Below are 18,170 nucleotides of genomic sequence, written 5' to 3' on the forward strand. Positions count from 1 at the left end.
TTCTTGAGATGATATATATATCATTAATTTCCAGTGCTTTTCCACCCTTGATCCTCGACACAACAAATGCATTGTAGTTCAGCGTCATTACATCATATTAAAAACACTACACACCATTAAACTAAACTCACATGCTTCAGTTCAGTTGAGTTGTTTATGTCTTCTCTATTTTTGTCTAATGTGATTCCTCTGGTAGCTGGAGAGGCCCACCTTTGATCCAAAATAGCTGTGTTAATATATAAATGTGTTTGAACAGCGGATATGTGTACAATTCTGTGGTGTATAAATATATACACAGGGACGTTTAGCAAAGCAACTCACAGGTACATATTCCTTCCCCAGGTACTAATGTGGTTGGATTTGCTACTTTCTTTCTAAACATATTTTCATTCATAAGCAGCCCAATAGAGAACGACGGTGGTCCCCTAGGAGTTTTTTCACAGTATTGGGATTCAAAGGAAGGCGCCAACATCTGTGTTTAAGTATCTGGCCTAAACAGATGGAAACAAACTATGTGCTACTGGAAGAATAAAGACATATTCTTTGCTGTAACACAAAAGACATTGCACAGACATGATGTTAATGCCATAATGGACTCTTCTAAATAACTCAATGCATGACGGCAGAGAAAATAAAGACAGTTTGGACTGCGCTATTTGTGGCACGGGCCTTGGGATTGGAGGCTTGGAGCCATTTGGCTTGACTTTCTTTGAAGATGGTTTTGTGGAGGGTTAAACCCGTACTCCTCCCTCTCTCTGATGCCTGTCGCTCTTTCATTCTGCCCAGGGAAGGCTGTACGTCACTGGGTGCAGATATAAAATTGGCAGTATCTTGCCATCTGCGCACTGGACTGTAATTCACATCAGTTCTGAGAGCATTTTTAGCTGTTGCCTTGTAACGTGTTGGTGGCGACTGACTTTTTAAACCTCTGGATATCCAGGACTCACATTGTTGGTGAGAGATTTAAGTTTTTACTTGTTTATTGAATTTTTTTATGTTCTCTCAATTTAACTTTTCCAAGGACCATGGTATTACTGGTATAACATGGTAACACCATAGTTTTTGGATGCATTTGTTAAAATAACATCATTGAATCATTGTACTTCTGCAGTACACTCCAAAAAATGCTGGGTTGTTTCAACCCAAATTTGGGTCAAATATGGACAAACACAAATGTTGGGTTAAAAATGTATTTAAAAAATGTACAGTTGAAAGTGAAAGTTGAAGTTGGGTTAAAATTTAAAATTACATTTTTAACCCAACATTTGGGTTTGTCCATATTTGACCCAAATTTGGGTTGAAACAACCCAGCATTTTTTAGAGTGTACTTTTCTGAGTCTTTACGTTGAGCATTTACAATTTAATTGTAAAATTTACTTTTTAAATAATTAATAAAAAAGAAATAATTCTGAGAATGCTCATTACATATATTGATAATTATATATTTACCTAAAATTTCCATCTTTTTCACAGGATTTTCTACCTGCTGCGTGGCTTCTAGTTGGCATACCATGAGGACATGGAGGTTTTGTTCACTGGTCGTTTGTGTTTTGTTGCCTTTCATCAGTGGATTCCAGCAAGAGGACACTCAAGCTGGTTTGTTATCCTATTCTTAGTCTTATACTTAATGATATATTAGTCAAATAGTTTAAATCATTGAACATTTGAACAATATAAATGTGCCTTCAAGTGACACTCTTGAGGAATTTGTAGCTCACACAGGAGATCATTGCAGTAGCAACGTCAAGGTCATGGGTTCAATTTCAGGGAACACATGAACTGATCAAATGTACAGGTATACCTTGAATGCAATGTAAGTCGCTTTGGATAAAAGCGTCTGCCAAATGCATAAATGTTAGTGAATACACTTAAGTAAATTACTATTTATTCAGTCATTCTTGTGTTGACACTGTAGGGTAAATTCAGGTAAATTGAGCAACTCTTGACATTGAGATGTCAGAAATGGACAAATGTACCTGTCTTCACTTTACATTTCCTCTCTGTGTGCATGTGGACTCTTTGGGCAAATGTTTTCCTGGGTTTGCAGGTTGTAGCACAACTCCCAATGACCTTGCGTTCATCATCGATGGCTCCTCAAGCTTGGGGCTCCCCAACTTTGAAACAGCCAAGCGCTGGCTCATCAACATCACCAGTGGCTTTGACGTGAGCTCCAGGCACACTCAGGTGGCGGTTGTCCAGTACAGTGACACCCCTCGCCTGGAGATTCCTCTGGGAAAGCAACAGAACGGCCAGGAACTCGTCAAGGCCATCACCTCCATCTCGTACCTGGGAGGCAACACGAGGACTGGCCGCGCCATCAAGTTTGCCACGGACCACGTCTTCGGGATGCCCAACCGCACCACCAAGTCTCCCAGAAACCGCATCGCCGTGGTTCTCACCGATGGACGTTCACAGGATGACGTTGAGGATGCTGCAATAGAAGCCAGGGCACAGAATATTGTTCTGTTTGCAGTCGGTGTGGGAAATGAGATCACTAACTCTGAGTTGGTGTCCGTGGCCAACAAGCCAGCCTCTACTTACGTGCTACACGTGGAGGACTACAAATCTATTGCAAGCATATGGGACCTGATGGAGCAGAAACTATGCGAGGGTGAGTCGTGCTTGACTTTGAAGCATATTTTTTATAATCATTACAGGGATATAAACTTGGGGCCCAATACATTTGTTGACTCCTGAAGAGAGACTTGGTCATCATCTGCCATGACAGGATGCAATACAGACCATTGGAGATCTTTGGACTAGTGATTTTTTTTAATGCATATATATGGTTACGCACTGGCATTGGTTTTCTGTTGTTTTGGTCACTGTGTGTTGATTTGTTTCCTTTTTATTGCTCAACTGTTGCTCTTTCATGGCTGGAGAGACTTGGAGTTCTTAGTTACAACTAATTTCAAATAAAATTCCTCAGGAGGAACAAAAAATGAGAATAGCAATAAAATGAATGCGGATAGCTCCTCAGATTTGGTTTTGGAAGAATTTGTCTCCTGAAAAGTCCACATTTACTCTCCATTTAATCTCATTGCTGTTTAGGACAAATAGCTGAGATATTAAAGAGGTCTCATTAAATTAGATCATTCTTATTCTGTTATGGTTGTCTGGTTATCAAACACGTTCTGATCCAAAGCATTACACAACAGTTGAAGTGCAACTAGAGGCTGTGAGTGTCTGTGAATTGAGTGGCTGCATTCTCTCATTCACAGAATCGGTGTGTCCGACGCGAATCCCTGGGACAGTGAACGATCAGAAAGGCTTTGATTTAATGAGCCTGATGAAGATCGAGCAGGGGGCTCAGAAAGTTCAGGGCTCTTTGATATCAGAGAGAGCGTCACAGCTCAGCCCTCGCATGGACATCACTCATGACACCAGGTGATTTTTGCTTTGCAGTTTATAGCTTATAGATTCTTGCACATGTTGAAGTGCTTGAATTATGTCCATCTGATGTAAATGAGATGTTCCTGTGGTTAGATATTCAGGCTACTCTGACCTACACCTGATGTTCCTCACAGAGAGATCTTTCCAGAAGGCCTTCCACCAGCTTTTGTGTTTGTGGCAACTCTACGCTTGAAAAACCCAGCTCACTGGATGAAGTTTGACCTCTTGAGGGTGTTATCTCAGGACGGAGTTAAGCAGATCGCTGTGACTGTGAACGGACCAGACAAATCTGTCACTTTCTCCTGCACAAGCACTCTGAAGAAAGAGCAGACAGTCATTTTTAATGACAGAGGGATCAAGGTCTGTGAAATTTTTGAGTCACTTTTAAATCTCATTAAGATAAACACTGGCTGCATGCATCCCAGTTCACAATATATCCATCCAAATAAATATAATATTCATTTGTGGGTGAACTAACCCCTATAAATGAATAATGTTCATAAACTGCTGTTGATATACTTGAAACGGAGTAGTGGCTTGGACCCAGAAACATTATTTGATACATCACAACTTAACAATTGAATTGTGTAATTTATGTCTTAAACAATTTGTTACCTGTCAGGTGTGCTTTTACAAAATGGTAGGACGGAATGTGTATGTCTTTTAACAATATGATTTATGTCTCCATAGAGGCTCTTTGACACGGATTGGCACCAGCTGAAGTTCTTGGTGAAACCCAAACGCATCACTTGTTTCGTAGATGGCGCGTACGTGGAGGAGCAGCTCCTAGATCCAGTTGTTCCTATCTACATTAACGGAAAGACTCAGGTGGCCAAGAAAGTCAGTATCGAGACTACAGTCCCTGTGAGTGTTCCCAACATTTTAATGCTCTTTTTGACACCTGACTGATCACAAGTTTTAACGTGCCAAGTTAAAATGATCAGTAGACTAGTAGTTTGCTATCCCAATATTCAGATCAGATCATTACATTTCTGTGGTGTCTGGTGCTGCTTTATCAGATTGTGCTGCAGAAGTTACGGCTCTACTGTGACCCCCAGCAAAGTGAGCGAGAGACAGCATGTGAAATTTACTCTGTGGTAAGACCGTAATGTTATCTGCCACACTACTGGGCGTGTGCAACATGGATCAACATACTTTGTTAGTTCTGGAACAACATTCCTATTCAACAATCATAGCATTAACCTTATTTCTACCCCTTAAGCCCATTCATCCATTAACTTTTTAACCATTAACCATTAACATCCATTAAAAGTCTAGTTAATAAAAATCAGAAGGTAATGACCCTGCTGAAAAATCCAACTGGTTTTGCTGCTTAGTCCTGGTTCGGTGTTGGTCTTGCTTCACCATCAAAACCTAGTTGGTGTCAACTTGTTGATTAACTAAGGCATTCTTGCTGGTTAATTTGCATGTAGGTAAAAAAGCTCAGTAGGACACATCACATCAGCATCCAAAACACAATATATGTTGGTAATCAGCAATGCTGGTCTTTTCAAAAGAGTTTTGTTTTTATAATAATATTGTTTGAGCCTTTTACTCAAATCCTAAATTAACCATCTAATTGGTTGATAACAATGTTGTTTCAGGACCAACACGGATGTTTGACCCAGGAACGTGTCCGTCTAGTGCAGGGGTAGGCAAGTTCGGTCCTAGAGAGCCGCTGTCCTGCAGAGTTTGGCTCCAACACTGAAAAAAACCTCTCCTGCCTTAGTAATCCTGAAGACATTGATTAGCTTGTTCAGGTGTGTTTGATTAGGGTTGGAACTAAATTCTGCAGGACAGCGGCTCTCTAGGACCGAACTTGCCTACCCCTGTTCTAGTGTTTATCTGCCACCATTCATTTCCTTCACACTTTAATTGATCTTTCTGTGTTTGTTACAGGATGATGACAGGGTAAGTTACAAGTCTAACTATTCTTGCTTTTTAAAATGTTCAATGTGTAAAATTCAAATGTTCTTTTTGTATTGTGGATTGGTTTATTTCGTTTGTGTTTTGTATCTCCAGTGTCCTTCGGATCGCTCTCTTGCTCTTGAAGGTTGCGATTGTCCCAGTGGTAAACCTGGTCTGCCTGGTCTACCCGGGCCTATGGTAAGGCATTTTTCAACTGTGCATCCTAGTGGATGGATAGACAAACTTCCTGAGGTCTTTTGCATTGTTAATTGATTAAAACACATATTTAACTCTTCGCTGTTTGAACGCAGGGCTTCAGAGGGGAGAAAGGCAGAGAAGGACCTCCTGGCCCTGATGGTAAACCTGTAAGTAGAATTATTGTTACTGGTGTGAGTAGAATTATTAGTGGCTCAGGAGGTTTGGACAAATGTGTTACCGTCATGATTTATTCGTCCACCAGGGGAAACCAGGAGAGAAGGGAGCAGCTGGAGAGCTTGGTCGAGATGGACAGAATGTGAGTGAAACATCAAGAACATTTTCTGATATTCTCAAAGCTTTATGTTATTATTTTATTTCTCTATTTACAGGGTGAAGCAGGTGAACCAGGACAAAAGGGGGAGCGAGGACTCGAAGGACCCAAAGTATGTACATTTTGAGATTTTCATTGTCATTAAAATCAAAAATTATTTAATGGCTTGTATACTTTCCCCCCCAATCTTTTAACAGGGAGAAATGGGATCACCAGGTCCACCGGGGCCTTCAGGACCGACAGTGAGTCTCAAAATTTCTGATCATTTAATATTAATTTTCCTGTTGTTGTGTTTAAAGGTTTAGAAGCAAAAACTACAATGACTGAAATGATTCTCTTAAAATCTCCTTTAGGGCACTGGCTTTTCCACATTGGATTTAGATGGCTATGGAATTCAAGGAAGCAAGGTTAAAAAAACAACAACACATCATATTACATTAAATGATTACCAAACATTATATTTGCATATGCAAACTATCGTGGCCTTATAGGGAATCCCAGGAGAGACAGGGGAAATGGGACCACCTGGAATACCCGGACCAAATGTAAGGAATCTGCTTTTAGCATCTACTCATGAATGTTCATATGCATTAGTGATCATTAACAGATTTAGCAACTCTTCACAGTATTCTGTTTGAATGAAGATTGTAAAAGTCAGAATTTAATTCAAAGAGGTCTTATTTTCTTTCCCTTGCAGGGTGAACCTGGGCCGCCTGGTCTACCTGGACTTGCTGGTCCCAAGGTAAGACAGATTTCAGTCTGACATTGCATCCAAAACTGTTATAATTCAACTATCACTACTTCTGTAATCATAATCACTCACAACCAGGGGTTTTGTCCTGGACGTTATGGTGATGGTGCTTATTAAAAGGCTGTGGCCTCAAGCATTGTAAAAAGCGATTTTCTCTGTATGTCTTGTTTTCCAGTACAAACCCAGACATCTAGAAAGTGCCGGCCCAGATCCGGCCCAAATCTGGTACACGTTGAATCCACACGTACCAGACGTGGGCCAGATCTGGCCCGACACTATGTTGCTGTAGGAATATACAAACATTCTTAAATCAATATACATACTTGAGAATCAAGATGACATAGGAAATTAAGTCGTGTTTTCTGAAAAATATATTAAAATCAAGCGAGTTCATCCTTAAAATGAGCAAAAATATCTGTAAAAAGGGTAGGAAAAATAAACGTAAATTTTTCTTTACACCACTGGACTTTTTTTCTTCTTGTTTTAAAGGGTTCATACAGTATAATGCCATTTTTGTACAAGCTAATATGATTCTTTAGGGTCTAAATTAAAAGTTTGTAATATACTTTAATTAAAAATTCTCATTAGTATTGTAAGAAAACACTTATTTTACTTGGTCAAAAACAGCTCTGTTTTCAGCACGCCGTTTCAGTGCATATGACTTTAAATGATAATGAGCTTTGCTCACCCCGCCTCTCTGTTCTGTGTGTACACCGTTTGTAACACAATAACACAATAACCATAACGCGTTGTTCAGTATAAACGTGGGATTATGAATTATATTGAGAACGTCGTGTATAGAAAACATGCCGTAATGTACCCTAAGTGTAAACCTTAGACGCATTCATTGTGAAGCGTGCAGCTAGCGATTTGCAAAGATTAATATAAATATTAATATAAAGTTTAATAAAATGTTACACTCACTTCAGTTGTTCTAGAGGTTCAGCAGGAACACGAATAGCTGGTACCGATCCTTTTTTCATGAGCAGCTTCTTAGCAAAACCAGCTTTATACCTCCTGGTTTATAAAGCAGTCTGGTGTGTGAAATAATTCGCACAAACATGAGAGCATTGACGTTGCTCGTAGGGAATATTCCCTTCGAAAACAAACTCAGCCACTGCGTCTTAGCGGTTCGGATTTAGGAACATTAAAATGCTGTGTTCGTTATTACACCCAAGAACAGAACACCACAATCGCTTAGACGCCATTCTGCTCATAGACAGTGCTCCAGCATATCAACAATGAGCGCGCCGGTCCGCGCGGACTATGCTGAGACTATGACTGTGTTGAAACGCTGCTGTCAATCAACAATCGTGGGAGGGGCTTCCGAGCGTGTGACGTCACACGGTCGAACGGCTTGATTTGAGGCAGGGGAAAACAAATAAGGAGATTAAAACAAAAACACTGGATAGATTTTTATCATTGTATGATGGTTGTGTACAGGCACTGCCAACACACATTTCAGTACAATCAACTTGTAAAAGTGCATGTACCATTATATGAACCATTATAAAAACTCACTTCATTTTGATAAGTTTATCAGAAAACAAGACTAAATTTCTTATGTTACGTCACTTTTCTCAGGGAAATGTCACTAAGAATGCTTAGATCTTTGTACTGATTAGTTGATTGCATAGGAAGGAAATGCTACATCAGAAGTGCACGTCTTGTTTTCTGTTGATTTGTGCATGAGAATGTAGATGCACCTTTTTGTGGTGTATATTTTTAGGGAAAACCCACCCACAAATCTTTGGTCCTGTACCTCATGAATTCAAGTGATGTTGATGACTTTTATCTTGTTTTTGAAGTGCATGTGAATTAGTAGTTTTCCTGTTTCTATACACGGCATAAACAGGCAGTCTGAGTTTCAACATCACACCCAGAATTTCAAAGTATTTAAAGCAGCGCAGGGTGTAAACCATCAGATGTGTCAGGGATACGATCAGACGTCCTCTCACACGAGAAAGTTCTGGATTATTTTAAGCATAAGGGCATATTTGTGGCCTTGTCGTCGATCCTTTTTATCCTCTGACATTTTTCTTAGCATTTTGCCAGCAGCAGACTGCCGTCTTGCCCAAAGCTCTATATATAGCGACTTAAACGCCTAGATTATGATGGGTCAATGACACAGTACACATCATGAGCTGCTCTCTGCTCTATATGAATATAAGATCACATGCCAGCCTAATTACGGTGAGCTGGTTACATTTTACATCCGGTTTAGAATCATTATAGATGAATACTGTGGTATTATGATAAATAAAAGAAGAATGTTGCTTTTATGAAGTTTGTGTTTCATGGCAAAGCTGATTTTCAGCAGGATGTTGACACTTGTAAAAATAAAGTAGCAGCACATATAATATTTAAATGTCACTATGAATATTAAAAACACGCATGATGAATATTGTACACTCTTGGTGTTGTAGTTGAACCCAGATAAGAACTTTAGGTAACACTTAAGTTTAGGCCTCAATTCTATCTATTAACTTGCTTATTATTAGCATGCATAGGATATTGGCAGTTTATTAGGACTTATGAAGCACATATGAATGCTTTATTCTGCATGATCCCTTAATCCTCCCCAATATACCTAAACTTAACAACTACCTTACTAATTATTAATAATAAGCAGTAATTAGGAGTCTATTGTGTCAAAAGTCATAGTTAATAGTGAGAATTGGACACTAATTTAAAGTGTGACCGAACTTTATTGCTCAGATATTGCTCTTTTATAGTTCAGGGAACTTTCTGGAGTTTTGAGGAAGTTTCACCTCAAGGAAGCAAAAGCAGATATTTCTCTTTCAGTATCTTAAGAGAAATAAAAATAGAAACAATTTCGGACAAATGGTATGCTCAGATGATTTGGTTTTGGAAGAATCTGATGAAAAAAGTTTGAGCTCATATATTGAGATCTATGACTTTGTTATGTTGGCAAATCTGAGCAGAGTTTGAGACATTTTGATCTCTTTTGAATCTCTAGGAGACGTGTGAGATTACTGTGCGGGTTTCTTGAGAGAAACGTCTGAAAGTTAATTTAGTTGCTGGCTTAGAGAGATATTAAAGAGATAGTATATATTTATATACTATACCCCCAGATTTTTAGACATAAATTGTCAGTCTGTCGCTCAGATCTATTTTCAGGCTACAGCATCTGTCTCAGCATCTGTGTGCCGCCCTGCCATTTACTGCCCCATTAAGTCAAGCCTGTTTATCAGTGCAGGGCTTTGATTTGACTCTTGGTGGAGCTTAACGTTTATTCAGGTTAGGATGTGGCTCTGTTTAAAAGATGTGACATTTAGATTTTGTTCCACGAACCTATAAAATAACCTTTAAAAACGTTCAAAACTTGTTAATAATGTTCACTGAAATGATCTAACTTATAAAAATGATTAGAATGTATTTGGACTTGGTAAATCATCATGATTTAATGCTCAAATTAAGATCTTTTGGTATTTTTGATAGATTTTTGTAGTTATACAAGTCCCACATCTATAAACACTAGAGCTGTGCAGTAGTGCTTAAACGAAAGACATTTTCATGTTCAAACTATGAGTTTCTTCTGGGGTTTACATGCTTGATGCTTCACACAACCGGTGAAGCTGCTTGTATAAAGCGTGCAATGGTTTCAGATTCACGTGTTAGCTTTGTGATTTTTTTTTTTTTTTTTTTGCATTAGCTGTTGCAATATTGTGCATTTTAGCACTTTGATAAGAAATTGTCTTCCAGTTAAAGGGCTAGCATATGCATGATGAGACTTAAGTGAAAGTTGAACTGGGCTTCATTTCTCAAAAGCATTGTAAGTCCTTTTAGATCATAGAACCATTGGCACCACTGGTCTCTACGATCAACTTAGCTCACGATGCTTTCGCAGCCCTGGACAGCATCACTATTATAATGTTTGCTAGTTTTCCTTGTTAAGTCCTAGCCTTACCATTTTGGATCTGAGACAGAATTGCTCGCTGTATAGCGGTAACAGCAGGTTTCCCCAGACCACTGAGGGATGATTAGTTAACCAAAACTTGGTTTCATGTGGCACACCATAAGAGAGCTCCCTCATAAGGGTGGGTTTCCTGAAGCACTAGTGGTGCCACCAGCTCTGGAAACAGCCTTTAATCATGACATGATGCAAACATACATGCATATGGACTGTTAAAAGAAACTGAAACACACAAACCCCTAAACCCAAGAACGACTCGTGACTTGGTTGATTATGAGCTTATTTGATCAGAAATGGCTCATTACTGTACGTTTCACCTGCATCAAACATTAAGTGCATGCACAACAACCACCAACAGGTTAAAAGAGATAAAAGTCACGTGGAATCTCATAAATTTCTTTTAATTGGCCTTCTCCTGGATATAATTGCAGAGCGACGGTATAAGGTACAATTATTGTTTGTCGTGTTTTGAGAGCATGCTTTGTGTGAGGTCTTTCCAAATGTCAGAGCCTCAGGGTGAAGTATAAATGTGCATGTATTTGTGTGCATGGAAGAGAAATGCACTGGGAAATATACATTTTTACACTAACATTCAGTAAAGAATGAGAAGACTTTAGTATCTTGTAGCACAGCCCAAGTATTTTACATCAATACTGAGGGCAGTTCATTTAGGCATTAGGAATTGCACAGTATATTTTGCTTTAAAACATATATGAAAGCACAATATGCTTTGAGAAGTGATTCAAATTGCAGTATGCTACATTGTTAAGTGTTGACACATGGCCTACTTCTACATACAGTATATGAAATATAAGACTGTAAATATATTACAAGAAATATAAGTACTGGGCACATGCAACATCCACATATGTCGAACATTCACATATACTGTGAACAGAATGCATAATTAGTATGCAACCCTATAAAGGCAAATCTACAACTTAATGTTTTTTGATTGATTAAATATCAATATCTGAGCTTAGTCGAGTCAAACCCGTCTGTCTCGGGACCGATAATAATATCTAGAATATTTTTGACAAAATGTGTTGTTACAGTGTTTGCCTTTGTAGGGCAGTATGGTAGTGTGTTATTCCCCATGCCTCATGCAGAATGTGGGACATAACTTATTTTCTGTCAGGTGTGTTCCACCATACACAAATTACTGATCCACATGTAACCAGAAACATGCCATTTTAGAATTCACATGATGGGCAGCCGGCAACTCGGGAAAGGAGGACATTTCTGACCAGCGTTTACACATGTGTACGGCTTGTAATTTAGTACCTCAGAAAAGTGCAAAAAAGTCTTTAGATAAGCTCTATTTACCGTTGGGTGTAACATGTTTTGATTTTAATGACAGACCGTCTCAAATTTCATACTTACTTTACAAGATGTGTGCATATTTAACTTCTCTGCGCTAGATTTCTCTTTATGTAATTAGTATGTAAAAATGTAACCCAAATTGGAACTGCAAAACTCTAATTATAGCTGCAATTATTGGAATGTAGTATGATTATTTAAGGCACAGTGAGAGTCTTTACCTACAGCTTACCACATTTCTATTTCTAGAAATATGTGATATCACAACAGAAAAAAAGGTTTAGAATATCCTTTAAAAAAGTGTAAATGGGTGAGATAATATATACGCAAAGCAAAAATATTTATTTTTATTTTATTATAAATAATATTATGTAAATAATATAATACAATTCTTAACTTTTTTGCATTACAGTAAGATTTTATTGTACAGTAATTGTAATTTATTGTCATGAAAATAATTTCACAATGCATTTAATGGTCCTTTGTGGTGCAATATGATTTTAACAGCATTTGACCGCTTTGTTTTCATTCAGGGAGAGAAAGGAGAAGATTGCATTGCCGGATCAGATGGACAACCAGGAATCCCTGTGAGTTTATTTAACTTTATCTTAAATGTCTGTTCTTTGTATATTTATTTTCTATTCTGTTTTCTGCCACAGTTTTAGTTCACGACAAAACCATTTTTTAAGCCACTTAAAAAATGGTAGATGCTAGAAAAAATATACACTCACTGGCCACTTGATTAAGTACATCTGTTCAGCTGCTCGTCAACACAACTATCTAATCAGCCAATCACGTGGCAGCAATTTAGGCATGTAGACATCGAAATCGCCCCCTATAACCTTCAATAGGGCACTATGTGAGGGGACAGCCATTTGTAGTGGTGTCCGAAACCATAGTGGACGTTATCAAATGCACTCATTCAATTCCACAATGCACCGCAATAACGAGTGTATAACAGATGCACGCTCAACGGCTAGAGAATACCCATAATGCAATGTGACAGTGATGCTAAATGAATTCCTTCGTCTCGTCTGAAGTTTCAAATGATTATCAAACAGCGAGCAAACTATGCAAAAGCGGCAGCCCTTCCTGCACACTCAGTGTCCGAATTCACTCACTCGTTTTTATTCACCCTTCAAGTGGACTATATAAGGGGAGTAATGTAGGGAATAATGTAAGGTTAGGGGCGATTTCGAAAACAGCCACGGTCAAGATGATCAGCTGGAGTTCAAAGTGAGGAAGAAGGGTGATTTAAGTGACTTTGAACGTGGCATGGTTGTTGGTCCCAGACGGGCTGGTTGATGCTAGAGGTCAGAGAATGGCCTGACTGGTTTTACCTGATAGAAAGGCAAGAGTAACTCAAATAAACACTTGTTAGGTGCAGAAGAGCATCTCTGAACACACAACACGTTGAACCTTAAAGCAAAAGAGCTACAGCAGCAGAAGACACACCGGTGACGCTCCTGTCCGCTGAGAACAGAAACTGAGCCTACAATTCACACAGGCTCACCAAAATTGGACGATAGAAGATTGTAAAAACGTTGCCTGGTCTGATGAGTCTCGATTTCTGCTGTGACGTTCAGATGGTCGGGTCAGAGTTTGGTGTAAACAACATGAAAGCATGGATCCATCCTGCCTTGTATCGGGTTCAGGCTGCTGGTGTAATGGTGTGAGGGATATTATCTTGGCACACTTTGGGTCCATTAGTACCATTTGAGCATGGATTAAACACCACAGCCTACCGGAGTATTGTGTCTGACAGTGTCCAGCTCTTTATGACCAGTGTTCTCATCTTCTGATTCCAGCAGAATAACACGCCATGTCACAAAGCTTAAATCCTCTGGAACTGGTTTCTTGAACATGACAATAAGTTCACTAAACTCAAGTGCCCCCCACAGTCTCCAGATCTCAATCCAATAGAGCAGCTCTGGGACGTGGTGGAACGGGAGAATCGCATCATGGACCAGCAGCCGACGAATCTGCAGCAACTGTGTGATGCTCTCATGTCTATGGACCAGAATCTCTGAGGAATGTTTCCGGCACCTTGTTGAATCTCTGCCACGAAGGGAAAAGGGGGTCTAAACTGGGACTAGCAAGGTGTAGGGCAACCTAATGAAGGGGCCGGTGAGTGTAGTTCAGTTTGATTGATAAGGCACCAAACATCTCCAGTCACACTGTCAGGAACCAGTACAATTCTAGTTAACTTTTAGGAGCATATCATCAGCTTTTCTGTAACATAAAGATTTTACAGATCTTTGCTTTTTTTCTAAGATTCATGTCATTTTCATTATAGATGAAAACTCTCTAGTAAATCTCTAGGTTTCAGCTTGCTGTGAAATTTCTCTAGCCCACCAGATTAAAACTTTCTAAATTACACATTAACACAATAATAATGTACACTTTTAATCATATGTTTATGTTATGAGATTGACTGTGTAGTGAAAGGCTAAAGTTTCATGCATGGTATTTCTGGTGGAAAGGGCCGTGTCACATGGTTTGCATAAAGCCTCACAGATTTGTGGTGTGCTGCTAACTCGGAAATGATGAGGCCACAGTGTTTACTAATCCCCAGAATACATCACGGAGAGAGTAACAGATGATGCATATATATATAGTCAACAGCACTGTTTACAGTATGCTTAAAATGTTCTTTAAAATCATCCTGCTTCATCACCAATCACGCACATGTGGACTGCAACTCTCTGACTAGAGGAAGGAAAACGCTTCTTTGGCACAACAGATGGAGCCTTAATCATTCATGAGGTCTTTATAGGGTCCTAGCCACAAAGCAAACGGAAACCCTTTTGTTTCACATATGGGTTAATTATTATTCCTAATTATTATTATTCCTTTTTTTTTAAACCAGCTGTTTTAAAATGTAAAAGCCCAGCCCTGCTGACCTCTTTGAGCTGTGTACACACACATTTGATTTCTTTATTTGAATCCACCAATCAAATTTCTTACAGAAAGGGTTCAAATATTCTCAGAGATAACACAGCTTTGACATTCAAGGGTACATAAAGCATCTCTTACGCCACACAGCAAGGCTTCCTATCACAGCAGATATAGAGCAAAATGTTGCCAGCTGTTTAGACTTAGTGCTGTAACTAGGCACATGTTCAGTACTAATGTCCAAAGCATAGTTTCTCTGCTGCATTAACAATCGCAGTTACAACGGGCGAGATGTTAAAGATTTTAAATTGCCATGATGTGGCGTCTCTCGTGCACACGTCTCGTGTGCACACACACACACACACACACACACGCACACACACACTAACAGCAAGAACAGCTAATATGTATATTAAGAACAATCAGTGACTTATTTTACATCAGTGACATTCAAATGTCTTTGTTAAAAAAAAAAAATAGTTCTCAGTGTGGCATATGAGACGGCAGGAAGAGTGTGAAACAAACTGCTGATGCTGTGCAAAGTTTCGTGACTGTGGTTGCAAGGGTGTTACTTCTAGAGAATGACTTAATTATTTATTTTATTATTAGCTTCTTTCTAACACGCAACACTATTATTTTTGCTCCTCCTTCTGGTTAGTGGTTTGAACAGACCCAACCTGAAGTATTAAACTTCGACAACTCGTCCTGCGCAGTTCGGGTATGAATGGCACATCAAATCATGCGTATTGTTGAGGACCGGTGTGTCATTACTTTTGAGATGGAGACTTACTTTTATTTATTCATTTATGTATTTAACAGCTACAGCTTGAGACTTGCAGCTGTATATGTGGTAGATGGTTTCAATCCAAGGCTAAACTGAAGTCTAATTTCAGCTAATGACTTGAAGTGATGTGGTTTAGGCCTCAATGTAAATATTTAGATATCCTTGGCTTAGTTTGATATATTCATATAGTAAGTACTCCCTTTTGGGGAAATGTTTTGGCAAGCACACAATTCTGCCCGTTTCCAAGCCCAGATGCTAAGAGTGGCTGTATGGAAACTTAGGTAGACTGTGTCATGTGATATAACAGTTAATACACCCCTCCCTCTTCCTGAGGTTGTGGCGAACCTCTGAATGTTCTAACTTCTTTTTCTTTCCTGCGGAACCGCTTTATTTGGCTGAATCATGGACACAGCAGGTGGAGACAGAGGTGTTTCTAGTAGTAACCAATTCATTAATGTCAATAAATGCTGTAGTCTACTCCTAGACGTCAGCAGTCTTTCAGCACGGCCACGACCTCCGTCTCCTCGTCTTTCTATCTGTCTGTCTCTGCACTGTCTTTCATGTCTGCTGCCACATGCACTATGTGGAAACTTTGCTGTTTGATTGAACAGTTTTAGTAGTTTGGCCTGCTTCCTGTTTATGGCCAATGAAACTGGCTCATTTGAAAGAAAAATGTACAACATTCTGAGATTCCTGAAATCGTTTGGTGCAGGAAACGGGATGAATCAGCTGTGGCTGGTTATAGGTGTGGTGATGTATGCTTCTCTTTTATCTTTCATCATAAAACTCTTATGTAAACCGTTCTAATGGAAGAATATGTGCTTGCCAGTACATTGGATGGGTTACAATGTGGTTTGGCAATGAGACAGAAAGGGAGCACTGCAGTAAGCATGCAATAGTGGTAGTAAAACTGCTGCCAGCATGGTAAAGTCACCATGATATCCAAATTGACTTATCTTATTTTTTTATGGAATATTGCAGTATTTATTACAAATGATTTAACCGTGCACATCATTATTATTTTTTTTATTCTTAATCTTTAAAGCTGCAGCCCGTAACTTTTTTGGGTTAAAAATGATCCAAAATAAAATTAAGCAAGTACATAACCAGCCAGTGTTCAAAACTCTCTGCTTGCCGTAGCTCGATTCAAAACGGTAAGCTTGTAATAATGTTTTTAATTCCAGTGGTACTGGTGTATTTCCGCGGGAGATTCGAGCATGTCTTTGCGTCATTACGTCACATCTGTACACATGTCAAGTCAAGTCAAGTCACATTTATTTATATAGCGCTTTTCACAATACAGATTGCATCAAAGCAGCTTCACAGTGATAACATGAAAGTAGTACAACACAGTTCAATAATATTGTTGAATAGTAAATATCCCCAACTAAGCAAGCCAAAAGCAAGGCGACAGTGGCAAGGAACCAAAACTCCATCAGATTGGATGGAGAAAAAAACCTTGGGAGAACCCAGGCTAGTCAGGGGCCAGTTCTCCTCTGGCTAACAATCATAGCTTTACAGTAAGTGCATATCAGAAAGTACCTGGAAAAAATACATTTAGTTAATCATGTAATATTTAGGGGATAACATATCGCCGGCGTTGAGTCGTCTCTTCGCAGGCGTTGAGTCGTCTCTTCACAGGCGTTGGTCTTCTCATCACAGGCGTTGAGGCATCCGAAATCCCCGTGAGAGGCAGGATACCAAACTGGAGCCTACGAACGCCATTTTTTCTCGGGACAAGCGTCCCGAGATAACAGCAGAAAGGCAGATGGGAAAAAAATTAGCATAGCTGATGTTCATAATGATTTCCATTACACGGGAGTAGGTGTTAGAAAACCATAATCTCACAACTCTCCGCAACCCAAACTCTCCGCAACCCAAAGAAGAGTTGCGGAGAGTCACACATAAAGAAGAGTCTCGGCTAGTGTAAGCTATATTGCGTGTGAGGATGTTGGAGGTGGAGATTTATAGCCTTTTCTCACAGCACTTGATATAATTAAACTTATCAATTTGATGGCGGATCCAGAAAGGTTCAAACGACGATCACCAGTGACAACTAGAGATTCACCCGCTGTAAAATGCAAAAGACTTCGGACTTCGGAGTGGCTACAGAAAAAAAAAGAGATGCGAAAACAAGGATAAATATCGGAAGGACATTAAATACAGTCACGCAATGCTAATGTTGTTAACATTAACAATTTGAGAACAAAGTATAATTTGCACTGTTTGACGTGATATGATAAGCGATCGTTAGATTTAATCAGCGCGATTTTCTGCCATGCTTTTTTCCCCTTAGTTGGTCAGAACAAAAGTGGATGTTACTTACGGTACTTGTTCAGACATTTTCCGGTGAAAATTCTTATATTGGTCATACTTTCAAAATGTAGAATCTGTGATTCTGAATGACAGTCTTCACACTGGCGCGGTGATTGACAGCCGCACATTCTCCTTAAAGCATTGGATTCACTTGTGCGTGCCGAGGCACAACCATTTTTTTACAGTCTATGGGCACAACCCACGTAAATTCCGCGAATAACTGCAATTGCAGATTTCGAACAGAGATGGCGACAAAGAGGAAAAACGAAGGACTGCAGCTTTAACATTTTAATAAATGAAACCATTAAAAGTAAAGTGACGTGAAAGCAAAGTATGG

General features: G+C 39.3%; 1 protein-coding gene across 1 annotated transcript in view; it reads left to right on the top strand.

Moving 5' to 3' along the window:
- The first annotated feature begins 446 nt into the window (after positions 1–446).
- si:ch211-106n13.3 (vWFA and Collagen domain-containing protein) overlaps positions 447–18,170 on the top strand; it is a 33,787-nt gene continuing 16,063 nt past the window's right edge. Inside the window, 15 exon segments of the mRNA XM_056253433.1 lie at positions 447–954; positions 1,474–1,596; positions 2,048–2,611; positions 3,222–3,387; positions 3,528–3,753; positions 4,084–4,257; positions 4,413–4,494; positions 5,393–5,499; positions 5,613–5,666; positions 5,772–5,815; positions 5,889–5,946; positions 6,032–6,072; positions 6,322–6,375; positions 6,528–6,572; positions 12,372–12,425. Of these exon segments, the coding sequence (XP_056109408.1) occupies positions 1,512–1,596; positions 2,048–2,611; positions 3,222–3,387; positions 3,528–3,753; positions 4,084–4,257; positions 4,413–4,494; positions 5,393–5,499; positions 5,613–5,666; positions 5,772–5,815; positions 5,889–5,946; positions 6,032–6,072; positions 6,322–6,375; positions 6,528–6,572; positions 12,372–12,425 (1,754 nt within the window). The 5' untranslated portion in view covers positions 447–954; positions 1,474–1,511.

This window comes from Rhinichthys klamathensis, unplaced genomic scaffold (genome assembly GCF_029890125.1).
Source record: "Rhinichthys klamathensis goyatoka isolate OS25496 unplaced genomic scaffold, OSU_Roscu_1.1 h1tg000105l_1, whole genome shotgun sequence".
NCBI lineage: Eukaryota > Metazoa > Chordata > Actinopteri > Cypriniformes > Leuciscidae > Rhinichthys > Rhinichthys klamathensis.